General features: G+C 37.5%; 2 protein-coding genes, 1 long non-coding RNA gene and 1 pseudogene across 5 annotated transcripts; 3 read left to right on the top strand and 1 right to left on the bottom strand.

Annotated features, from left to right (window-relative positions):
• Nucleotides 1-216: 216 nt before the first annotated feature.
• Nucleotides 217-3,091, top strand: LOC121756513. Of its 2 annotated transcripts, XR_006040955.1 has the most exons (3): nucleotides 217-565; nucleotides 1,377-1,457; nucleotides 2,833-3,091. It is a non-coding gene; the product is annotated as an uncharacterized LOC121756513 (long non-coding RNA). The 2 variants fall into 2 exon arrangements; XR_006040954.1 differs by having other exon boundaries at nucleotides 217-1,457.
• Nucleotides 3,092-5,516: 2,425 nt separating this feature from the next.
• LOC121753609 (gamma aminobutyrate transaminase 1, mitochondrial-like) lies at nucleotides 5,517-10,487 on the top strand. Of its 2 annotated transcripts, XM_042148828.1 has the most exons (19): nucleotides 5,517-5,641; nucleotides 5,736-5,833; nucleotides 6,807-6,940; nucleotides 7,062-7,146; nucleotides 7,236-7,308; nucleotides 7,715-7,812; nucleotides 7,893-7,985; nucleotides 8,078-8,151; nucleotides 8,242-8,280; nucleotides 8,372-8,460; nucleotides 8,546-8,622; nucleotides 8,711-8,785; nucleotides 8,885-9,016; nucleotides 9,099-9,186; nucleotides 9,266-9,344; nucleotides 9,670-9,760; nucleotides 9,841-9,919; nucleotides 10,023-10,138; nucleotides 10,319-10,487. In XM_042148828.1, exons 2-19 carry the CDS (start codon nucleotides 5,792-5,794, stop codon nucleotides 10,391-10,393), a joined length of 1,539 nt encoding a protein of 512 aa, XP_042004762.1. In that variant the 5' UTR covers nucleotides 5,517-5,641; nucleotides 5,736-5,791; the 3' UTR covers nucleotides 10,394-10,487. The 2 variants fall into 2 exon arrangements, with proteins under 2 accessions (XP_042004762.1, XP_042004761.1); XM_042148827.1 differs by lacking the exon at nucleotides 5,517-5,641 and having other exon boundaries at nucleotides 5,666-5,833.
• A 3,055-nt stretch (nucleotides 10,488-13,542) lies between these two features.
• Nucleotides 13,543-19,875, top strand: LOC121753800 (myosin-11-like). Its single transcript, XM_042149060.1, has 5 exons — nucleotides 13,543-13,682; nucleotides 15,339-15,445; nucleotides 15,559-18,744; nucleotides 18,820-19,032; nucleotides 19,364-19,875. Exons 2-5 carry the CDS (start codon nucleotides 15,362-15,364, stop codon nucleotides 19,601-19,603), a joined length of 3,723 nt encoding a protein of 1,240 aa, XP_042004994.1. The 5' UTR covers nucleotides 13,543-13,682; nucleotides 15,339-15,361; the 3' UTR covers nucleotides 19,604-19,875.
• Nucleotides 19,876-20,608: 733 nt separating this feature from the next.
• Nucleotides 20,609-22,320, bottom strand: LOC121753801 (annotated as a pseudogene).
• Nucleotides 22,321-25,119: the final 2,799 nt, after the last annotated feature.

The raw sequence follows: 25,119 nt of genomic DNA on the forward strand, positions 1-25,119 counted from the left end.
GGTAGTGTAACGCCCCGAATTTTCAAAAAAAAATTTAATTAGTTCAAATGCGTCGGAAGTCGTAAATAAATTAAATTCTAGAAGTGTGTAGATAGTTTCTTATTATGTGAATTATTTGTTTGTGTGGTGTTTTTTATTAGAAATATAGAAAGTATAAAAGAAAAGAAAAAAAAGGAAATAAAGAATAAGAAAAAGATTAAATGTGATTAAGATTTTTATACCTATTCTCCCTTCTCCCTTCTGGAATTTACGGGAGTCATCTCCCTCACATTTTCTACACCTTTACTGACACACCGCCATTCCTCTACACACGACGATCTCTCTCAACTCTCTTACTAAACACACGCATACACACAACGTTTGAAAGGAATCAGACTTTCCTCCCCTCACAAATTCTTCTGTGTTTCACCTAAAACAACCGTTGATCGCCGCCGGCGAGTTTAGCTGCCAGCAGTTCAGTTTCCCCTCTTTGCTCAAAGTTTATCCTCCTCATCTTCTCCGACCTCCATTGAGAGATTACAAGGTTAAAGCTTTGTTTACCCAGACTCATTTCTTTCAATTTAAGGTAGAAATTGAACTCCTCTTTGATTATCTCACTTCTTAAGTTAATGTTTGTGGTTTTGAGTTCAAGATTTTTGCTTTTGGTTGTGTATGGGAAAGTGGGAATTTTTAGCCCTCAATCTGAAATTGGGGATTTCATATTATTATGCTTGTTGTGGCTCCTAATTAGTTGCTGGGAGTGAATTTGTATAAGTGGTTGTGGTGAAAGAAACAAAGGAGATAGCCTTTTGTGTCATGTTCTGGCCGAATTTGTCAACTCCAGTTTAACCAAGTAAACGATCTCTTTTTCTTGCGAAATTTTAACTGAACATACTTTTATGTGTCTTCTGCTATGTGGCCAAAATTCAGCTTCATCCGAATCGAATTGAATTTATAATGAATTTTGAAAGGGGACTGCGCTGTTCAGCTAAGTTTGGGTATATTTTGCTGTTTTCAGCTGCTGGTTTTGAAGTTTTCGACACCCTTAAGGTGTTGCAAATTGTATTTTCAAATTTTCTGCATGAACCTTGATGTGTTGGGGAGCTCTTTGTAAAATTTCAACTGATTTGGATGTCATTTACTATTTTTAGAAAATCTCCAAACACAGCTGCCAAAACCTGTCAGGTAGTGATAGACAGTGGGAAAATGGCCATATCTCCCAACCTACTTGGGAATTTTGAGAGAACTTTGTTTTAAAATTAAACTAGACACCAAGGGGCTTCTTTTGGCATAGGGCTTGACCTCTTATACTCCGTGCAAAAGAAGTAACTAAAGAGAACTTGTTCATTGCTTAAGTTATTTTTGGTGTTGTGTTGATAAGAATTATTTATTGAAAGGTAATCCTGGCCCGAGGGATAGCACGGGCAAGGAGAAGGCGAGTGAGTAAAGTGACCTAGTACGGCATTTTGGATTTTGAGGTAGTATATTTTACATTAGGTCTTAATTCCTGAATTAAGTTTACGTGATTGCATATAGAATATATAGTGTGTTAATCGGTGATATATTATGTGATCTATATATTTTGCTTATGACGTGAAATATGTGAACATTGGATATGTGATGATATTGATAGAATTGAAATTTATCTGTTTACTTGATATGATATGGTGTGAAATGAATATAAATGTGGCTGGAAAGCAAATGAGATAAATGATACATGCCTATGAAATGTATACTTATATGATTTACATGTGAAGATGTCTGATCTATCTGTGATGATGTCTGATCTGTATACGTTGACGTGTATGTCGGAAATTGTCAGATATAAAGTATATTTGATTGTGTTTACGCCCCGTGCTTGAGTGTATTCTGTGGGTACAATTGGCATGCCATAGGATAGCAGCGCTGCATTATTTGTGATCTTTCGTCTTCTGGATAACCGAAGCGAGGATCGTCTGTTATCTGATGGGCCACTATCTGATCGTCTGTTATCTGTCTGATATACACCCTATGGGTGGTCTGTTCCCGGGATTATCTGTCTGCACCCTAATGGGTGGTCTGTGCGGCGTCCTCTCGAGGACCATGGCCGCGTCTGTATCTGATTCTGTTTCTGATCTGGTCCGCGTACCCTAGTTTGTCACTAAGCACTTAATGGGGCTATATTGGTTCTGATATGCGAGAACAATGGTGATCGCTATGTTTTTTTTATGATATGTGATTGTGTGAAACCTCTGTTATAACTCTGATAAATCTGGTACGTGAGAGCATGTTTTGTCATATGTGTTTGGATACGTGAAACTGTGGTGATCTGTATATGCGTTGGTGTGATTATATGATATAAAGTGCTACACGATAGTGAATGCCAAGATATGTGAAAACTATATGCTTATGCTTATGCCAAGATAGTGAATGCCAAGATCTGTATATGACATTATATGATCAAGGCGATGATATGTGATGTGAAAAACGATATTATGTGATGCTAATAATCCTCTGATGCAAAAAGGGTGAATCTGACACTGTTTGACATGATTTGACGTTGTATGAAGTTATGATGTTGCTCGACACTAGCTACTGATAATTGATCATGTTTGTTGGTATACTATGAGATTATATGATTATGCCTTGAGTAAGTCCCAGGAAATCAAGGGAGGACTATATAAAGGTCAGACTTTTATTGTTGGTTATTTTAATATGTATATGGTTATGAGAATGTTGGTTCTGGAGAATATTCAAGGGTTAATATTGTAAACACATAGGTTTTATAATGTTTACTTAACTCCGGAAATTAGGCTCTAATGTTGAGTATACTACTGGGCTTGTTGAAGCTCACCTCTTTCTTTTCCCCTGCAGATTATCTCTTTCGATGTACAGCTGCTCAAGTCGGGTCACTAGCCAACCTTTTTGTGTTCAGAAAATTCTTTCGGATATGCTAGATGTGGCATGTATAGAAAGTGTAATATAGTTCGGACGTTTCATTTACTTCGTTATCCAGGTTGTATAAATATATATAGACTTTTGGAAATAGGTTTATGGTCTAACTTCAGACGTTATATAGCAATTTTTCCGTTTGCCAAGTAAAGGAAAATGATACATCTTTGTATAAAAAAAAGAATCAAGGATTTTCTGTTAAGTCGGGATTTGTACCAAGAGGTGACATCACTTATTCGATTATTAAATTAATCGGGTAAGGGGTGTTACAGGTAGTCAGCTACCGCTTCAAGGATCATCGTGGGATTCTTGGCCTTGAAACCGGTAGTGTACATCTCTTTCCATGCAGCGGGGTAGTTCTTCCACTCCCAGTGCATACAATCTATGTTGCCCAGCATCCCCGGGAAGCCGTGCTGAGCCCCGTGCATATCCAGCAGAGCCTGACAATCTTCGGGGGTAGGCTTCCGAAGATACTTATCTCTGAATATCTCCCTAACGCCCTGACAAAAATACTTCAGGCAGTCGCGGGTTGTCGACTCGCCGATGTGGAGGTACTCGTCGAACATGTCCGCCGCACCTCCGTACGCCAACTGCCTAAGTGCGGCAGTGCACTTCTGAATCGGTGTGTGGCCGGGTTTACCCGCTGCATCCTCCCGCACCCTGAAAAACCCGTATCGATGCTCCAAAGCGCCAACGATACGCATAAACAGCGGCCGTTACATCCTAAACCGTCGTCGGAATAGGGTCTCCCCAAACCGTGGCTCCGGCGCAAAGTAGTCCTCGTACAACCGACGGTGGGCAGCGAGGTGGTCGCGAGGTACTATAGTGCGACTGTGGATGGGTCGAGGCACCGCCGGCGCCGAGGCCTCTTGTTCCTCCCTCGCCGCGGCCTCCCGCACACGTGCCCAAATCAGAGCCATTACGTCTTCATGATGGCCACTACCACTACCACTACCATTTCCAGCCATTACTATTATATAAAAGAAATTTAGAGAGAGAGAAACTTGTTAAAACAAGTGGTGCGAAATGAAACGAAGTTCAACTGGCGGTATATATAGACATTACAAAAAAATAAATAAAGCGGAATTCCGCGGGAGTCGACGCAATGGCGGACGTCCCCGCGGAATTCCGCTTTATGCCGCGGACCTGCGACGTCCTCAGCCCAATTCCGTATCCATGGCGGGCACGCCTAATGGCGGACGTCCGCGACGGAATTCCGGGACGTCCGAGAGAATTCCGCGCAGAAGTCCGCCATTGCGGATGCTCTAAGAACTTTATTTCGTAAAATCATACGCACACTATTTTAGTTTTGCAATTGTTTATTGGGAAAAATACTTCCTCCTTTTCCTAGTTAACTGAGGCATTTTTTTTGGCATAAGAATTAAAAAAAATATTTTGAAGTTAAATTATGAAATAAAATGAAGAGATTAAAGTGAGAAAGAGAAATAGTATGAACCTTTAAATAGAAGAGAAACAAATGAGTCAATTAACCTTAGCAAATTTGTTTTTATCTCTATTTATGTGAGTATTATAATCCAATAATTTATGGTTGAGAAAAATGATTGTAAGGATTTTATTTTGAAAATTGAGGCATAACTATCTATTTTGGCCGAGTATTGGACTTGTGGCAGGTAGATAAATTTTTGTAGACTATAAAAACAATGATAGATAAATAAGAGATTATTTTTAATAAATAAATATGTATTCAACAATTTATTTAGTAGTGGTAATTTTCTAACTTAGAAACGGAGAAGAGAAAGACCCGATATTTTAATGGGTATGTTGTCTTATGACACCATAATAGATCTCTTACACTCTTTTTGAGCCCCAGTGCTTTCGGGCCCAAATGGCAAATGCTTTAAGCGACTATCAATATTCCATCGGTTCCAAAAAAAAATTAAGATGACATGATAATTAATGCATAATTAATAAAATAAAAGAGATAAGAAGAAATATAATTAAAATAGTGTTTATCGTGAGACCCACATTAATGGTAAGCTATAATGATATACGTCGGGCGTACATGAATAATAAAAATGAAATATTTTTATGGAAAAATAGGAATATTATTTATGTAATTAATAATCTCGTATCAGTTCAATCTCATCTAGTTATTTCATCACAGCCTTGATAGCTATACAAAATAAGGTGGCCAAATTTGACTTATCTACTCTCAACAAAAGCCAAATGATGTACTCCATAGTTGATGTAGATCGTTTTAATTTATAACTACCCAACATTAATCAATCATCTACAAATCACATCCTGGGAAAAATATTAAATAGTACTCCCTCCGTTCCATGTTAATAGAGTCATTTTTTTATTTCGGGAAGTTCCAAGTTAATTGAGTCATTTTTATTTTTGACAAAAAGTAATTCTCCCTTTTACTTTATTCTCTCTTCATCTCTCTTACTTTATTTTTTCTTACTTTTTCACCATCCATCTAACACACTATTTTTAAACTCCGTGCCGAAAAGAAATGCCTCTATTAACAAGGAACGGAGGGAGTATTATACATTCTACAATAATTATTCATATACCCTTATTTAGAAGAACAAACATATAATCTGTCATTTTTAAAACATGATGAGATTAAGCAAATTTATTGGTTTTTTTTGGCAATTTGTAATATTTTTGTGGATAAGCGTGTCTTCGAGGAAAGCAAGATCAAATTCTCCCAGATTTACGACTTGACGGCATTGTGATGGTCCATGTGGAGCTGAGTAATTGGGTTTGCTATATACGAGTTCAATCTCCGTCAATCCTCACTCTCTCTCTCTCTCAACAAACGCACTAACTCTTGTCTGCATGCTTCTTTTCCCCAGCACTCAACAAACATTCACTAGCTCAGATTGATTTTCCCTAAAAAGATCGAGGCAAGATGTATCGCCTCCTTCAATCAACTCTCAGAAACGCCACCCAGGTTCCAATCCCACTTCAACAATTTCTTTTACTGAATACGGATAACCCTTGCTTCTCCATGGATTCAAATTCACTGTTGACGGAGTCTACTTCAATTTGATTTTCGCTAATTAGGGTGCCAAAATATCTTAATCTTGCTTGGGGTGGGTGGGAGGGGGGTGAGAATGACTTATATGGTGGATAAAAATTCAATCTTTTTACTTTCTTGATTGTTTTGGTCAATTCCTTAAAGTTGGGATGCAGTAAAAAGTGGTGAATAGTTTTGACATTCTTGTTTCTTGGAAAACGTTGATCTTTTACTTGGACTAATAAATTTGGTTCTAATTTTGTTTTAGGATTGCAGATTCTCTACTGTAGTATTTTGTTTCATGTTGATTTTAGGTGTGTGTATTTGTAGCTCATTCAATGTCTCAAGTGATAAAACATTGGTCATGACTCAAGAAGAAGCAATAGAAAATTCAACTAATAGTACTGTACTTGTATATTGACAGTGAAAAACTGAGTTTATGTGGATTGAGAAACCTTAATGTCGATTGCTTTTTGTTCATACATTTTATCTGTTCAATTTTGTTATCTTAACTCTTCGAAGTAGAGTTTGCTGCAGCCTGTAATGTTTCCTACATTTATCCTCTGTGTGTAAATCAGAGAAGAGATGCAATTTTTTTTTCGATTCTAAGGCCAACAAGTAAAAGCTTGATTGGCTAGGCTCGGTTTACTTTTTGGTTAACAGACTGAGTGAATTGTCAGCCAATTCTCGCAAGTGATTTGGTCTCCAATGATCCCAATGAACAATCACAGCAAGCTCTACTTTGCAATTTACGTTTCTGAAAACGATGTTTTGTGTGTTTTATTAGTATGATTACCTACAGAAACTTCGGATGCACCATAGATTAGGATTTTGGAATTGAAGGAAGAAAATCTCTGCTTTGATGGCTTTAAATTTGGTTTCTGATGTGTAACCTGCATTACAACAGGCTGGCTACAACCTTAAAGATGTTTCAGCACGTCAAATTCTACAGAAAGATTTAGTTCGGGCTTCTACAGCTACAAAATGGTATGGTACGGAGGCATCTGTGCAGAAGGATGTTCCATCAATTGACGATAAAGAGTATGCACCTTTTTTTCTCTTATACATTCTTAGTTTCTTTGCATCCACCTTCTTTGTTTGTCTGTTCGCACCGATAAGAAATGGCTCCCTATCCCATCAAACTAACTCTTGGCATTCTTAGGTTTAAGGGACATGATATGCTGGCGCCCTTTACGGCTGGATGGCAGTCTACAGACGTGCACCCTCTAGTAATCGCAAAGTCAGAGGTATTGTAATTGAAGCCGCTCCCAACATTTCAATTTCGTTCACATTATTTCCAAGTTTTAATTATGATGATTTTTATTGTTTGATTTAGGGGTCCTATGTGTATGACATTAACGGAAAAAAGTATCTCGATTCTCTCGCTGGTCTATGGTGCACTGCTCTTGGTATTCACACTCCCTTAAGAATACTTGACTATATTAACTATTCTGTAGCTGCTTCTCGATTTTTCAGTTTTGGCTATCTGCTAAGCTCAATCATCTTGAATGATTGATTATTCTTTCGTCCGAATGTCCTCTGCTTACCTGTCCAAATGTGTTGCACTTCATCGTCAACTAATCTATACTTATATTTGTGCGTGTGCACACATGCCATTTTGGTTGTTGACGAACTGCAATTTTGCCTGTAAACGCACACTTAACAAAGTGCCTTAGCATCATACACTTTTTTTTTGAGTTCGATGATCTTGAATTTTTTTTCTCAATTATTAATCAGTTTGAAATTCATTGTATAGCACTTGGACAGTGCAATTGTCGTGTATTTCACTGTATCCATGCTCTGGCATTCTTGTAGGTGGTAACGAGCCTCGTCTTGTTGAAGCTGCGACGAAACAACTAAACACCCTGCCATTTTACCACTCATTTTGGAACCGTACCACAAAACCTTCTTTGGTAAGACGAAATCCACCCTTTCAGCATGCTGGAATTTAGAAAATCGGGACGCCCTCATTTATATTTCTCTTTGAATGCAGGATCTAGCAAGTGAACTTTTGGAGATGTTCACAGCCAAAAAAATGGCCAAGGCCTTCTTCACGAATAGTGGATCAGAAGCCAATGATACACAGGTTTCGATCTTGGGGTTCGACTTTCATCTCCATCTTTCTGGATGGGAATAATTATAATTTAAAATAATTTTCTGTTTTTCCTTGTCTTGTAGGTGAAGTTGGTTTGGTATTACAACAATGCCCTCGGGAGACCGAACAAGAAGAAGTTCATTGCTCGATCAAAATCGTAACGAACTAACGATTCATTTCAAACATTGCTATAGTACACTCTCTATACGCTTACTTTTTTCCTTCTTTACATCTCCTTTCTTGGCAGATACCATGGCTCGACACTTATAGCAGCCAGTCTTTCTGGGTATGTTCGTTTCCTTCGAGATTACACAGTTATAATCATCATTTATATGCAGTGAGAAATGCTAATCAAACAATGTAATCATTTCCGACAGTCTGCCTGCTCTACACCAGAAATTTGATCTACCGGCTCCATTTATTCTACATACCGACTGCCCTCATTATTGGCGCTTTCACCAACAAGGTTGTGAAGCACTCCTTTATTGATTACTATATAATCTGCTGTTTCAAACAACATGTTTTCTCAAGAACCAAATAACACTTTCTAGGTGAGTCAGAGGAGGAGTTCTCGACCAGGTTGGCCAAGAATTTGGAAAACCTCATCCTCAAAGAAGGCCCTGACACGGTAAACTCATACTTATTAGATATCAATGTCAGATCATCGATTTTCCATTTCTCCCCTAATTAAACAATGCGTAATCTATATTTTACAGATTGCTGCTTTCATAGCAGAACCAGTTATGGGGGCTGGTGGCGTGATACCTCCTCCTGCAACGTACTTCGACAAGGTGAACTTTTCTTTTTTACATAATCGTGCCCTTGTGCGCTGTTATATTCCAATTCACAGTAAAGGTAACGTGTTAACTTTTGTTTTTGCATATTTGCAGGTTCAAGCGGTCTTAAAGAAATACGATATTCTCTTTATTGCTGATGAGGTGATATGTGCATTTGGAAGGATCGGGACAATGTTTGGTAGTGATAAGTACGGCATCAAGCCTGATCTCGTCTCTATAGCAAAGGTTCGTGTCACGGCAAAAATATGCAAGAACTGTTTGCTAGTTCTGTATTCGCTTAATATTCCTTGCTTTTGATATTGAACAGGCGCTCTCTTCTGCTTACATGCCTATCGGAGCTGTTCTTGTCAGCCCCGAAATCTCCGATGTCATATACTCTCAGAGCAATAAACTTGGTTCGTACGAACATTTACTTGATCGTTAGATATTATATGCATATAATCGAGTGGCCTTGACATGGTTTTGTGTTTGAAGGTTCTTTCTCCCACGGATTTACTTACTCCGGACATCCTGTGTCATGTGCCGTTGCACTTGAAGCACTCAAGATCTACAAGTATGTTCTTTACCTTCTCCATTAAAATCTGATATCCATTGATACAAATGCCCGATCATTTTAGGGTTAATGCGTACCCTAAAACGTCGTTCGACATATGAAACGGCATAATATTTACAACTTTTAAAAGTTTGAAAATTTGAGGAAATTGATATTTGCAGTAATTAGCCAATCTTTTGAACCCCAAACGACCAAATGGCGACGAAGTATCTTTCGTTCTTGCCCTGAAACACACGAAGAACGAATTCGTGAAAATAGATTTAGGCATCGCGGTTTTGAATCTTTACATAGACATTTTCTAATGCTATTTGTCAAAATTGTGCAGGGAGAGAAATATAGTTGAGCAAGTAAACAAAATAGCCCCTAAATTTCAAGAAGGTCTGAAAGCGTTTTCGGGTAGTCCCATTGTTGGTGAGGTATGGTTTCGTGTATCTAATCTATATTTATGTATGTCATGGTCTCTGTTTGCTCATCACTGACGTCCCTTGTCCTGAAGATACGTGGGATGGGATTGATTCTTGGGACGGAATTCACGGATAACAAATCCCCTAACGACCCTTTTCCTGCTGAGTGGGGTATGATCTCTCGTGTTCTTTTGGTGAACGTTTAAACAGAAACATCGGTACTGTCTATGCTACATTCCAACGTTCTGAGCTACCTCGTACTGTATAATCTCAGGTGTCGGAGCTTATTTTGGAGCGCAGTGTGAGAAACGGGGCATGTTAGTACGCGTTGCTGGTGACATTATCATGATGTCTCCTCCATTTATCATCACTCCTCAAGAAGTTGATAAGGTAAGGCAATGTGACATTCATGTACACTTGATTGAATAGTCTCTGTGTCTCTTGAAACACACACACACTTAGAAACCTTGCAAGAAAATAATTTGAGCTCTTTATTATCATTCCTTTTTGCATTCATGAAATTTGAGCTCTTTATTTCAGATTTTAATGAATTTTGCTTCATTTTTGCAGCTGATAGAGATATATGGAGAGGCCCTCAAAGCTACAGAAGAAAGGGTGGCAGAGCTCAAGTCTAAGAGGAAATAAATGATTTGATTATAAGAAAAATATTGATAATGGTGAAAACTTTGCTTGTTTCTGTTGAATATGGGATTGAAATCTATGTTTATATCATTATATAGTCCTCTAATTGCAATTTACTTTTAGCTTTGTTATTATATAAAACAAGGTCTATAGTTGTGTAATAATATTGTTGGCATTTCAAGAATAAAACAGAACTTCTTTTTTTATTAACAACTAAATTTAACTCCAAAAAGTACACGAAGTATATAAGTATTAAACTACGTTTTTTTAAAAATCATGGACTACTTAGTAAAATTTTGCAAAATATCAAATTCCCTTTTATAGATTATTTAATTTTATAGATTTTATGTGAAAAACAAACTATTAAACGTACGATTTAGGAAAGCATGATATGGCATTAAATATCAAGTTAAAATAACTAGAATATAGTACTGTAATACACAAAATCAATTAAATAACTAAGAAGCAATAAATAAAACAGAGATTAAAAAAGAGTCTCAAATGCTTCTCATACAATCAATAAATAGTGTATTAGATGAAGAAAAAGGAATGTAAGCATAGAAATAAATTATGAAGATTTGGAATCCTTCTCAGCCTTTCTCCTAGCTCTTCTCTCTCTAGAACTCAAGGAGGACTTGAACTTACCATTCGCTTCATAATCTTCAAAGTCCCTCAACGATTTCTGACAACAACATTCAACATTATAAACAAGAGTTAATTATACAATAAATCAGTAAGTAAAGAGAGTGTGTGTGTGTGTGTGTGTGTGTGTGTACCTACCTCTCTGATCTCAGAAAAACTAACTACATAAAATGTAAGAGCAGCAGCTGCAACAATTCCCAAAACCGGTAGACCTATTTGCTGAAGTCCATCCATTTCTTTTAATTAATATGGATAATACTAAAATCTAAGACAAGGCCAACAATGGTAATAGATAACGTTCATCCATATATATATATATATATATATAATTGGAGGGTGAATGTGTCTTTTCCCCTACATGTAGAGCTGTCAACATAATCGAGTCATGATGTGGATCCAATATTTGGGCCAGCCCAATCAATATCAGCCCGATTCAGAATTGTGTGGGTCCAATATTTGGCGACTGGCTCGGAATCAGGTCCATCATATTTTATAATTTAAATGACTATTACTCAATTTGATATGGTTCGGTTCGATTCGGTTCGGTTCGATGAATCATAATATATTGGGTCAACTCAAACTCCATCATCCCTACTTTAAATGAATAATTCAACTAATAATATTCCATAGCATTAATTTTGTGGAATTTGCTTGTTTGAAGTCAAATACTCACCTAGCTGACAGATTAGTGATATTTTTAATTAATAGGAAGACAATAATAGCATAGGACTGAGGTAGGTAAAATATGATAATCAAAATTAATTTATTTTGATTAATATAATTTACTACGACTCTTGATAGGTGTTAAAAGAATAAAGCAGTACTCAGTTTATCGTTTTCTGTTTAAATAAAATATTTTTCCTATCATGGTTATGTAGATCTTTTATTCATGTAGATGTTACTAATGTTAGTTGTTGGCATAAAATCATAAATCGATTGAGTTTTGTTAATTTATCTATTGCTTTAAAAAAATTGTTGTTTTTTATAGAATCGATCAAATTAATCTCCATTTTTGGGATTACTAGCTACATGTCGTATGTGCTGGAATTTAATTTCAAATAAATATAGGTTTAACATTGTTTAATTTTTATAATTGCATTAATCGGGAGAAATTGAATAATTAATGTCTTTATCAAGTATTCAAGTGTGACAACACAATGTGTGATCTTGGACGATTTGGTCGGCCAATTGTGGCCACCACCAATAAAAAATAATAGTACTACTACTTATATACAATTTAAATTATAACTACGAAACACTACGTATACTTTAAAGAATTTATGGTCATATATATTGTACTATCATGACAGTAAAAACTAAAAAGTATAGTAAGTTGATGAAAAATGAAATAAAACGAAAAGAAATAATAGTAATTTAAAAATTACTATATTGAATTCTTATACAAGTAAACTATACTCATCTTAATTTTCAAGATTTAATGAAATCACAATAAAAACACCATGAATTATCAAGTAAATGGAAAGGTTTGTATACTTTAATTGTCACTATATAAAATAATAAAGTTATCGTAATCACCTAAAACCTATAGCATTTCAAAAATTAAATGCACCTACATACTAATGCTTTAAAATTCCTTAAATTTGAGACAATATTAGTATTAATCACTATCATATAGTCCGAACCTAATTATCTTTCAATTCAATTAAGATTAAAAAATCTTACATTTCCTAAATCTAATACTCCCAATCCCAATATGTAGAGATCTTTTCACTTTTTCCCATAGTATGACAAACATTTTAATATTTTTGCAAAATATAGGCAAATACACTTTGCATAAATAGTAAAATAAAGACCCTATTTCTAAGTTCTTTTTGTGTGTGTGTGTGTGTGTGTGTGTTGTGGGTTGGGGGGTGGGGGCTTTTTTTCAAGAACATTGAGTCCTTCGACATTCACATTTTTTTTTTGTTTTTAGTATATTTTCTTTTTGGCTAGCTATTTGTGTTATGACAACACAATAATTTGATTATAGTATAAATAATTTAAGCATACCTCCACAAATTTTATATACTACCAATTACAAAAGAGTGCACGCTTATAAACTATGATTGCACCTGTCATATGCTCGCTTATTTTACTTTTTAGGATGACTTATTAAAACCCCAAAAATACAATACTCCATATATTTTCATTTTGATTATATCTCAAAATAATGTACTCCTACATATTTCTGAACCTCCCTTTTTAGAACATTTTTTAATATCTAATTTAACCTAATTTTCCATAATTATATCTGCATTCACGTAACACACTATCTATTTTTTTTTTTATTAAAACTCGTATTACACCAAAAATATATTAGCATAACAATTCTTTTATTTAAACAAACCCAAAGCCTTAACAAAAGAATTACTATCACTTTATTATAAAAATCTAATCTTTCAATAACATGTCACAATAATATGTGAAAATTCACTAACCAAATTCAATTCTATACAAACACTCCAATATTAGATTATCCATATAATATAACCCCAGCCCGCTCCACCTTCCTTTATCACTGTTAATTCCAAATTTTCAATCTCAAATATTTCTTTCCAAACACCACTCTAAAACCCTCTCTCTCTCTCTCTCTCTCTCTCTCTCTCTCAACAAAGACAGCGCACCGAGATCAGCTCACCACCTCTCTCAGGCAAGCTTCTCTCCTCTCATTTTCACCACTTGATCCGCTTATGTTTTTTTATTGCGTGTATATGCTTCTTCTCTGATTTTTTGCTGATCGATGATATATTTATGTATGTATGCTTCGTTGCTGGTGTCGAGCGCTTTGATATCTGTCATTCTGATCTGATGCGGCTTGCTGCAATCTGAAATCTGTGTTAGCTTTCTCCGATCGTATCGAATAATCGCGATTTCGAGCGGTTTTTGCTTGATTAGATACGCATCGGTCGTTTATGTGTACACGCGATGTTTTCCCCAATGTTTTGAGCTTTACTGTGATTCTGGCGATATGATCGGAATTAATTAATGAGGATTATATTACTGATTTCGATATTCAAGTCTTTTTAACTGTAAACTTAGTAGTGGGATGAGATTTAATTGTTTTCGGAGAGAGAATATACAGCTGGAATTGATATTAAAATGACCTTACATGTACCAAAAATGATGAGGCGGAATTGGCGAAGATGCCGTTTTGAATTAAAGTGCGTGTCGTTTACTCGTTTACTGTTTAGTCATGCTACACAGCCATCACTTTATTTTATTGATTTTTTGTTTATTCTGTGCTTTTGAATTTATTTTTCTTTTTTATGTAAAAGCTGAAGCAGCATACAATGAATATAGATCGAAATAGTTGACTTAGTGACGAAAAAACTATTGATATTAACTAGTAGTACTAGTCAGTATTTGTAAATTAATAGCATTCAAACTAGTAAAATTGATCATTTTGCGGTGCTGGTATTGCAACCCCTTAATAATCGCCCATTGTTTTATGAGCAGCCATTTCAAGTTTCCGTGTCGTGTGATTGTGTTTGTCAGCGACAACTTGAAAGTTGAAAAGAATATGAGACCAAGTATTTAGTTTTTTCTTTTTGTTAGATTGAGGAAAGAGTTGTGCGTTGCGACAGCCATTTACTAGTAGCTTTGTTCAAGATTGGAGTAATTATACACGCTTTTATATTTTAAAAACCTCAAATAAAAAAGGATTTTTTTTCCGGCAAATATTTAGGAAAATAAACATTAACTAAAGTGGAATCTTTTTGGAAGGTTGGTGTGCTCGCATTTTCATGGCTGAAACAATTTTGACCCATGGTTACTTTTTGCTGGGCCATACCTTTGTTGGAAAGTATAGTGACTCATATCCATACTTATGTTATTTCATTTAATTCTTTCCATTGCACATCTTTTGTCTTAAATAACTTTCTTCCTTTAAAGATTTAGTTTTGCCTTGAGTTGCTTTTGTAATTAATAATACTCCACAAGATAGTAATATATTTTCAATCTTCTAAATCTTACTGGATACTTCAAAACTACTCCATTCTCCATAACCTCAGCAGCTTATGAGTATTTTACTTACCAAAATAATTTTATGTCTTCGTTGTAGACTTGTATAGGACAGCAATTTGTGATGCCAATCATGCCATTCTCCATCACTCAACAGATTATGAATATTTTAGTACAAGAACTTTTATGGACTTCATGTATTAATTTTAGTCACCAAAAATTATTTAAGTAACCGAAGCATACAGCGTTTTAATTTTTGTATGTGACCGTTGGGAATTGACAAAGAACAGGAATCAGTTTGATATTATAGTAACTCTTTGTCTTCTTCCTCTTATGGCTTTTATAGATTAAGGTGCCTTTCATCTAGTCATGGCAGAGGAGGCGCTTGCAAGTCAGGAAATCCCAGTTGCAAAGTTGGCCGAGGGAGCAGAGAGCAATGGCATCCCCGTTAAGGTAAAATTTGCAATTTCGTGGAATGATCATGGCAGCTAGGACTGTGAATGGACCAAGCTGAACCATCAAATATAAGCTCGGTTTAATTATTTATGTTTTGCATTCCACTTCAGATAATTGAAGAGAACAAAGAGTGCAAAACAGAGGAAGGAAAGAAGGACGAAGAAACAACCATGGAAGGAGAATTTGTCAAGGTGGAGAAAGAGTCTTTGGATGTGAAGGATCGCTCTCATGCCCCTGAGACAGATTCTGTCTCAGAAGAAAAACCTGTGGATAGCAGCAACAAGGAAGCAACTAGGGAGTTGCTAGAGGCTCAAGAGAAGGTTAAAGAGCTTGAAGATGAACTGAAGAGAATTTCTGATGTGGTTAAAGAAGCTGGAGCGGAAAACATGGTCCTCAAAGACAAGCTCTTGCAGACAGAAGAATTCCTTCAAGTAAGCAAGAAGAATTATGAAGAGCTTGAACTCGAGAACAAAAAACTGCTGGAGCAGAGCTCTGAAGCCGAGGACAGATACAAGGAGCAGCTCAAAACATTGCAGGAGGAGATGCAAGGTCGCGAAGACAAGCACAAGGAGCTCACTTATGTGAAGGAATCCTTTGATCGTCTCAGCCTTGAGCTTGAGACCTCAAGCAAGAAGATTGAGGAGCTTCAGGCCCAGTTGCAATTATCATCCGGAGAAGCTCAAAAGTTTGAGGAATTGCACAAGGAAAGTGGTTTGCTTGCTGAGTCGGAGACAAAGAAGGCCTTGGAACTCGAGAGCTTGCTTGAGGCGGCAAAATCTAGTGCGAAAGAGACAGAAGATCATATGGCTTCTTTGCAGATTGAGCTGAAAAGCTTGTCTGAGAAGATCGATGAGAGCAAGAAAGTAGAAGAGGCTCTGAAGAGCGTGACAGCTGAGCTTGCCGCTGTTCAGGGAGAATTCGAGCTTTCAAAATCTCAGGTGCAAGATGTGGAGCAGAGGCTAGCTTCAAAAGAGGCTCTTATTGGTGAAATGACACAAGAATTGGAACGTGCAAAAGCTGCTGAATCTACAGCCAAGCAACACATTGCTTCACACGAGAGTTTGCAGACGGAAAGCACAGACAACCTCCAATTGAAAGTATCCCAGCTTGAGGCTTCACAATCAGAACTGAAGGAGGTTGTGAATGCCAAGACCGAGGTTGAAGAACTGCTGAAAAGCCAGGAAACAAAGACGATAGCCTTGCAGGAAGACCTAGAAAAATTGAGCAAAGAAAAACAAGCACTAGAAGATGCTGTCTCTGATCTTACTAATAATTCCGTTCAGTTGAAGGAGTTATGCAATGACCTCGAGGCCAAGTTGCAGCAGTCCGATGAGAATTTCTGTAAAGCAGATTCGCTTCTAGCAGAAGCAGTGGCGAACAGCAAAGAACTGGAGCAGAAATTGAAAACCATCGAAGAGCTTCACACTGAGTCTGGTCATGCTGTCACAACTGCTAACCAGAAAAACCAAGAGCTTGAGAGCACGCGGGAGGCCTTGAGAGCAGAAGCCGAAGAAGCAAGATCAAAGCTCAGTGAATCTGAAACCAATCGTATAGCTGCAGAACAGAGGACAGTTGAGCTAGAGCAACTACTAAACTTGGAAGAATTGAAAAGCCATGATTATCAAAGGGAGTTGAGAGAGTTATCTGAGAAACTATCTGAACTGGATTCTGAGTTGAAGAAGGAAACAGGGGAGAAGCAACAACTCGACATCCAGTTGCAAGAGTCTCAGGCCAAAATAGTTGAAGTGGAGTCTGAACTGAGCAAATCCACAGCTCGTACCACTGAGCTCGAGTTAGAATTAAAGGATGCCATGGAAAAATGTGTTGAGCATGAGGGGCGAGCCAACACAATTGGTATTGAGCTTGAGAGTTTGCTCCAGACATCAGAGTCAAAAGCACTGGATGCTGGAAACAAGTTGAGTGAGTTCGAGTTACTTCTCGAAACTGAAAAGTATAGGATCAAGGAGCTTGAAGAGCAAATAAGTTTGGCAGAGAAGAAATGTGAGGATATAGAAACCGAGTCATTGAAAGGCAGTCAAAAGGTGTCTGAACTTGAAGCCGAACTTGAGGCAGTCCAGTTGAAAGCATCAAGCCTAGAGGTGGCACTTCAAGCATCCACAGAAAAGGAAAAGGAGATAACTGATTCCTTTAACTTGACTACAGAAGAGAACTACAGCTTGAAAGATTCGTCAAGAACCTTAAATGAAGAGCTATCCGAAGCTGAAAATCTACTGAGTATGTTGCGGAATGAACTCAATGTCTCACAGCAGAAGCTGGAAAGCATTGGGAATGATCTAAAAGCAACTGAATTGAGGGAAATTGAAGTTATTGAGAAGCTTAAGCTGGCTGAGGAACAGCTAGAGCAACAAAGTAAAGTGTTGGAGAAAGTGACTGCAAGAAGTGCAGAACTTGAGTCATCGCATGAAACACTATCAAGGGACGCAGACCTGAAAATGCAGGAGGCAGTTGCCAATTTCTCCAGCAGAGATTCTGAGGCAAAAGTCTTGCATGAAAAGGTGCAGGATCTCGAAAATCAAGTCAAAAGTTATCAAGTGCAGCTTGCAGAAGCAACAGAAAAATATGAAATTGCAAGGGATGAGCTTGAAAAGATTTTATTGGAGCTTGCTTCTTCTGAGGAAATCAAAAGAGGCCTGAAAACGAAGATCCTCGAGGTTGAAGGAAAAGCCGAGTTGCACGTCTCAGAGAATGCACTCTTATCTGAAAAGAATGTGCAACTCAGTGAGAAGGTTCAAGATCTTGAAGAAAAGCTAAATGTTACTGTTTCTGAGAGGGAAGTCTCCTCACAGCAGCTTGCTTATCACTTGAGCAGCATCACCGAGCTAACTGAGAAGCACTCTCAGGTCTCTGAACTTCATTCTGCAGCTGAAGCTCAGTTGGAAGAAGCTCTGGAAAAATGTAGTCTTAGAGAGTTGGAAGCAAAGGATCTATACGAGAAGATTCAAGCTTACGAAGCACAGGGTCAGGAAGCATCTGCACTTGTGAAAACCCGCGAACTAGAGCTTGAAAGTATCCTTTCAAAGTCTAAGGATTTGGATAGCGAACTGGAGAGAAGCTCTAGTCAGTTTAAGAAGGAGATTGAAGTGCTAACTGAAACAAACTCAAAACTCACTCAGGATCTCACTTCTTGTAGATCCGAGCTAGATGATTTACATAAAATATTTTCCGTTGCTTCATCAGAAAAAGAAGCTACCGTTAAAGAACTAGAGGCTGCCAGGAAAGAAATTGAAGAGCTGACTCAGCGACTCACTTCTGAAGGCAGAAAAATGCAGTCACAGGTTAATACCATATTACTATATACTATTTGGCAAACTGATATAATACTTATATGATTGACCATCTTTGTTTTTCAGATATCTTCTGTGATGGAAGAGAACAATTCCCTTAATGAGAAATTCCAAAGCTCGAACAAGGAACTCCAAGCAACTATAGTACAACTTGAGGATGCCTTGAATGCTAAGCTCTCAGCTCTCAGTTCTGAAGTTTTCCAGAAGGATGAGCTGCAGAATCGACTGAAGGAGACCGAAGGACAATTAGCTACTGCAGAAGCACGGTTAAAGGAAGAGGTAAATCGTACTACTATTCTAGATATTAAACCATCATAAAAATTGTATATATCTGATGTCCACTACATAATATCCAACATTATACATCATTCCATCTTTAAACTTATGAAAGACAAGCATTTTTTAATTCTAAATCATAACTGGTAATAAAATTTCCTGCAAAGATTCGAAACTTTCATTTTAAATCATTGAGTTCTTATCTTTTCCTTGCTTAAAGTTCTCTCATCGTTATTCAAGATCAAAATTCTTTTATTCTTTATGGCATCCGCATTTGGGCTCATTTCAATCCTTTTGATCTCATTAAATCTTCCACCTCCGGACTATAATGCAGCATGCTAGAGCTGCTACCTCCGAACACAAGGAAGAAACCATAAAATCGCGGGAAATTGACCTTTCTGCGGCCACTCCTTCGAAGAGAAAGAGCAAGAAAAAACCAGAGGCAACTTCAGCTCCGGCATCAGATGCACAGATTCAAACTACTGAGGCATCTTCAGGCCTGAACTTGAAGTTCGTTTTAGGTGTGGCTCTTGTCTCAATCATCTTTGGCATTATCCTTGGCAAAAGATATTGAAAAGGCCTTTGAGTTTGAATGTGTGCTCTATACATGAATTATTTTTTTGGTCTATTCATTTTTACATTTGATTAGTTTGTTTGTTTGTTTAGAAAGTACTGGCTTTCATTTTTGCTTCTTTAGTTTGGGTTTTTTTTTATCATATTAGTCAGGATTATTGGTTTTCATTTGAATCCTGACTGTAATTATTTATCATATTAGTCAGGATTATTGGTTTTCATTTGAATCCTGACTGTAATTATGGCAAGGGAGCTATATATTTTGTTATAGTATGCTTATGCTTCAATTTTTTGTCCCAAAATATTATACCACTTCGGTCCCACAACAAATGTCTCACTTTCGTTTTTAGCATGTCCTGCTAAAATTGTTGTAAACAAGGCACATTAAACAACAGTCATTTTACCCATGTAAGTCGGCACCAAATTTAATTTGAGAACATAATATGTCAGGGTTTTGTACGATTTGAACCTCGTGCACAAAGCTTAGTTAGTTAGTCTCCAATTCTGAAATCAAAATTTTGGGAACCGTGAATATTCTGGAATTAAAATTAAAATCCCTTTTAGAACCTTTTTTCTGAGAAGGAAAGAATGATATGATTGGGTGACACCCGTGGATAGTTAAAGAACGTTGCACATTTCGAAGCATTACTAATACAAGCAAAATTAGGTCGTGCTATTACCAGAACATGTGAAACCATATCATGCAATATTCTCTTATTTATAACAAAAATTATTTAATTTTTTAAATGTTGGGGATAAAATTTTTGCAATTATTATAAGCCAATAATAGGGTGTTACGAATTTGCTTTTAGGATCACAAGCTGCATACCGCTGTAAATGGCAGAAAAATATGTGGCTTATAGAACTCAAAAAAGGGTAGAAAAAAAATAAAAGAAACAACCTTGTTTAATAATGCGTGCTAAATTATTTACTTACATTATTCAATATATATAGTTTTTGTAATTGAAAAGTACAGTAGATTGATATTCAAATGGAGAAAACTAAATGCCCCAATGATCATAGTAATATATTGCTAACCTTCTTATTCCATCATGAAAGAATAGTACTTTTCTATCACAAAATGAACAAATACAATAAAATGTATAATTAACACTATAACAACAAACCTAAACTCACATCCAAAAAGTGATACTCAACCCGAGCCACAGCCGTCCGATCGAGCTAATCGGACGGCTGCCAGGCCGACGCTGTCAACAATGACAAATCCTTCCACCCGAGCTTCAAGCACCCATTCTCCTCCATCATGGTATACCCTTGCCACGGGAACATCCCGAGGAGCAAATTCGCCTGCGCGGCCGGGTTCCCAGCAAGGGAAACCGGCCGAAACCCTACCCGCACGAGCTCATCCCCCCACCGCTCCACCTTCACCTCCCCGGTCCGCTTCGGCCCTCCCACAGCCACAATGTTCCTAATCTCACAGCCGAGCAGTTGCTGCTCGGCCGTGTGCCGCTCCACGCTCTCCGCCTCCAGTCCGTCGCCCAAGGCGTCGAACAGGGCGGAGTAGTAATGGAGGGCCTCGACAAACCTCCCTAGAAAGCTGCCCCCGTGGCTTAAATCCTGCTCCACGACGGTGATCAGCTTCGGCCTGATCATCGCCAGGAGCTGGAGAGCCCCGACGTCACTCCCAGTGACGTCATAAAGGCAGTGGTGCATCCAATGCACTATAACTGTTTCCCCCAATTTAATATCCAGCTGGCTTAAATCTTTTATATTCCCTATTTTCCCTTCCAGTGGCTGAAACTGGAAGGGGATATTCAGGGCGGCAGCGAATTCGCCCAGCCGCCGCCCAGTGGAGCTCAGGAGCTCGGCCGAAGGGCCGAGCCCTGTGATCCGGAAGGATTTGATTTTCTTCGTCTTCGAGGCGAGGATGTGGAAGAGGCCGGGCCACTGGAGGCCCTGCATTATGTCGAGGTCGATGACGTGGACGTGGTCTGCGCCGTGGACGGCCAGCTGGATGGCCTGGTTGGCTGTGAAGTGGGAGAATTTGATGAGAGGGGTGATGGAGTTGAAGATTTGGAGGGCGTTGAGGAGGTTGCGGTGGTGGGATTTGGAGGGGGGGTGGAGGGGGGTGTAGGTGCCGAGGAAGGAGCTGATGATGCGGGCGGAGAGGGCGTCGGAGAAGTAGGCGCCCACGCGCTGGGCGGACGAGCCGAAGGGGGAGGAGAGCTCGGAGATCTCCGGGAGGAGCTTCCCGGCGTCGTCGAGGTTGTCGACCGCCACGCACTCGGCGCATTGGAGGAGGAGCCCGAGGAGGCGGAGCCCGGTCGAGTCCGGGTCGGGGATAGGGGCAGTGAGGTCATTTTCGTCTTTACCATTTTTGTTGTTGTTGTTGTTGTCGTCGTCGTTGTTGGTGCTGCAAGGGCGTTTGAGGGGGGCGGGAGGGGGGGAGGAGGGGGTCGAGGGGGCGTTTGCCGGAGGAGGACATGGAGGAGGAGGAGGGGGAGGTGGTGGTGGCGGTGGAGGGGTGGAGGAGGGAGTGGAGCATGATGAGAGTAGGGAATCAAAAGGAGGGGTGCTTTGGGGGAAAGTGTTCAAATAGGAAGTTGACAAAAAAGAAGCAGAAATAAATGATTGTTGGGTGAAAACTTTTTTTTATTTTTGTTACTTTTCATTTTTCTATGGATTGGATGATGTTGATCATTCAATAATGATATACTGTGTTTGTATAAAAAAAAGGTGATTGTGTATTATTTTAATGTGATTATAGTAAAATGTTAGGTTGGATCATTGACTAAAAATGGTGAAGTGTGAGGTTTGAATCTTTTGTTTATGGATGGTTCATTGTGTTTGGTTTGGCTATATTACTTCACCCACTGTCAAGTACTACTACAAAACATCATTGATTTTAATGCAAAATAATAAGAGCATGAAGAGATAAAAAAAATAGTCACAACATTATTATTGGAGAATTGAGCATATTTTATTACATGAAAATCTTAATACAAATAAAAAAGATTAAATTTTAGGAGGAACTGATGAACTACCTAAAATGAAAATACGATTATTGATTGAGCTGCGGATGAAATATAATTAATGAGATTACATAATTGTGATTTATAACTTTTTTGTTTTATACATTTATTATAATTTTAATTTTAATTAAACGAAATGAAATGAATGTGTCGTAAGCCCGTGTCCCTACTTCAACAAGATTTATAGTTTTCCACTTTTGCATCAAATATTACTAAGTATAAGCGGCAAGAGAGGGGTCGAACCACAGAGACTAGAGACCTACTCGAGATCAATTCTATGACACGGGTTGGTGTTAGCCACCACGCCTTAAGCACTTGAACATGGACCTAAACACTAGAGTGGGAAACTTGAACTTTAAACATGAAAATTTGAGTTTGAGAGTTTAAACTAAATCCAAATAAAATGAGCATGAGCGTTTTGAAAGCTTTGGGGAAAACATGGAATTGAGATCAGAGACGGGGCAAGCAAAAAAATTTCCTAAACTAATGGCAACTTGAAACAAAGAAATGCTTGAAATCATTTCAGAAACACGAGTAAATAACATCATCAACATGAAAATAAACCAAGGCTTCATAAAACTGGAAATAAACCGAGATCCAACGGCAGAGTCGTCAATTCTTCTGTTGAAACCATGTAATCTAACTAGAAAGCAAGGTGCGAAGGAGCTTCTAAGATGGAGGCGTCAATTCCACCGTTGAAACGGTTAACACACTGTAAATCTACACTAAAGTATTGAAAACATGAAATAAAACGTAATCCCGACGTCGGAGTTGTCAATTCCTCCGTCGAAACCACGGAACTAAGCTAAGAAAGCGGTGGCGTTAAGCGCCTATGAGAGCTTCCTACCTAAACTACGATAGCGTTAAGCGCTACCTCTTCATCGTGGAAAGCTTCTATTTAAAGGGTGGCTTCAACTTCAACCCTAAGGAAACTTCTTGTCCGATTTGACCGTTTTACCCTTGCAGTAATTGAGGATGATTCAACAGATACGTCTTCATGTGGTGAGCTCCTCTTGATCAACTCAGTCATCTTAGGTGAACTCCACTTGATCAACTCAGTCATCTCATGTGGTGAACTCCACTTGATCAACTTGCTAGTTGGGCTGGCTCCATTGCCTGTCTCCAACTGATCAATTTGTCTTCAGATTTGGCCATTTTTCGCTCCTTTTCCGAGTTGATCAAGTTATTCCTGCATTTTGCCGCTTCAACACTTTTTAGCACCTGCAAACTTAAATTCACCACTTTTTCGCACATTATCACCCTTGTTAGTGTAATAAACCCTTATAAAACCATGCTTGTAACAAGCCCTATCACGAAACTATTGATATATATCATTAATTTTATGAATTATATAAAAAGGAACAATAATTCTCTCATTTATTATAAGATGATTTGTTTTTAAAAGGGAACAATAACTTTCTCATTTACTTTATGATGATTTGAATAACATTAACAATAATTTGTAAATATGTGATATTTAAATCTTGAATAAATTGTTCACAACTAGCTAGACCATACTGTATAACTCCAAAATTCACCGACTTAAATAGGGTGGATATATCATGCCCAAAAAAAAGTAGAATGGATATAGATGATCCTAGCTATTTATTCTAAAATATATACGAAATCATTTATATTTGTTTTACCATTTATATTATAGGGACAAAATGACATTAATCCCATGAGTAAAACTTAAAGATGATGATGAATCAATAATGCGGTGGGACTTCGAAAGAGAGGTTTGTTTGTAGCGATGAATGCATGTGGATCTGAATAAGTAAATTATTACTTTCTAATTTTGTAATTATTTTTTTTTATTCTTCTTAACAAAAACAAAATATTTTGTGTAGTGTGGGTTGGTCACGTGGAAAAGTTGCGTGGAATAAGGACTTAACACACTAGAGATGTGCTTCCTCGACTTTATGTGATTGTTGTATTGTGATAATTAAAGTATATTATTAATTAGTGTGTATAAATATACATGAATATAACAATAAAATATACATGAAATTAAGCTATTTTACATTGTAGAGACAAAAATCATCAAGGCTTTCATTTTTAATCATCAAGCAAATACATAATCTATATAATTTGTGTACACCCCACCAATACAACTAAGCAAAGGCAGACAAAATTTGTTCATCTTGTGATTATCTTTAATGTTGTCTGATTTGAATCTTCATTGTATTTTCTTAGCTATGGTTTGTCTTCTCCTTTATACTTTTATATAAACTATAGGATAGTGATTCCATTAAATTTATTCATATTTTACTTAATAGGAAGTATAGAATTTTGGCCGCCCAATTATTGGACGTCATCTAAGTTGGCGAACCACTTTAAATAGTAGTACTACTATATTTCTAATTTAAAAATCATATATAAATCGACAACTGTTATAATGATATATACCATGTACTATGCATATTTTAGCAATTATAATTATTTTATTGGATAAAAGTGTCGATTTGTCTTGTACATGTATTCTACCTACCTTAATTTATTTTGATGAAGGTTGACTATATGA

Source organism: Salvia splendens, chromosome 11 (assembly GCF_004379255.2).
Source record: "Salvia splendens isolate huo1 chromosome 11, SspV2, whole genome shotgun sequence".
Lineage (NCBI taxonomy): Eukaryota > Viridiplantae > Streptophyta > Magnoliopsida > Lamiales > Lamiaceae > Salvia > Salvia splendens.

Coding starts and splice junctions, on each gene's coding strand:
- LOC121753609 (XM_042148828.1), top strand. CDS start 5,792: ATGTATCGCCTCCTTCAATCAACTCTCAGAAACGCCACCCAG. Junction 9,017..9,098: donor ATCTCGTCTCTATAGCAAAG/GTTCGTGTCACG, acceptor GATATTGAACAG/GCGCTCTCTTCTGCTTACAT. Junction 9,761..9,840: donor GTAGTCCCATTGTTGGTGAG/GTATGGTTTCGT, acceptor CTTGTCCTGAAG/ATACGTGGGATGGGATTGAT.
- LOC121753800 (XM_042149060.1), top strand. CDS start 15,362: ATGGCAGAGGAGGCGCTTGCAAGTCAGGAAATCCCAGTTGCAAAGTTG. Junction 18,745..18,819: donor GCAGAAAAATGCAGTCACAG/GTTAATACCATA, acceptor TTTGTTTTTCAG/ATATCTTCTGTGATGGAAGA. Junction 19,033..19,363: donor AAGCACGGTTAAAGGAAGAG/GTAAATCGTACT, acceptor ACTATAATGCAG/CATGCTAGAGCTGCTACCTC.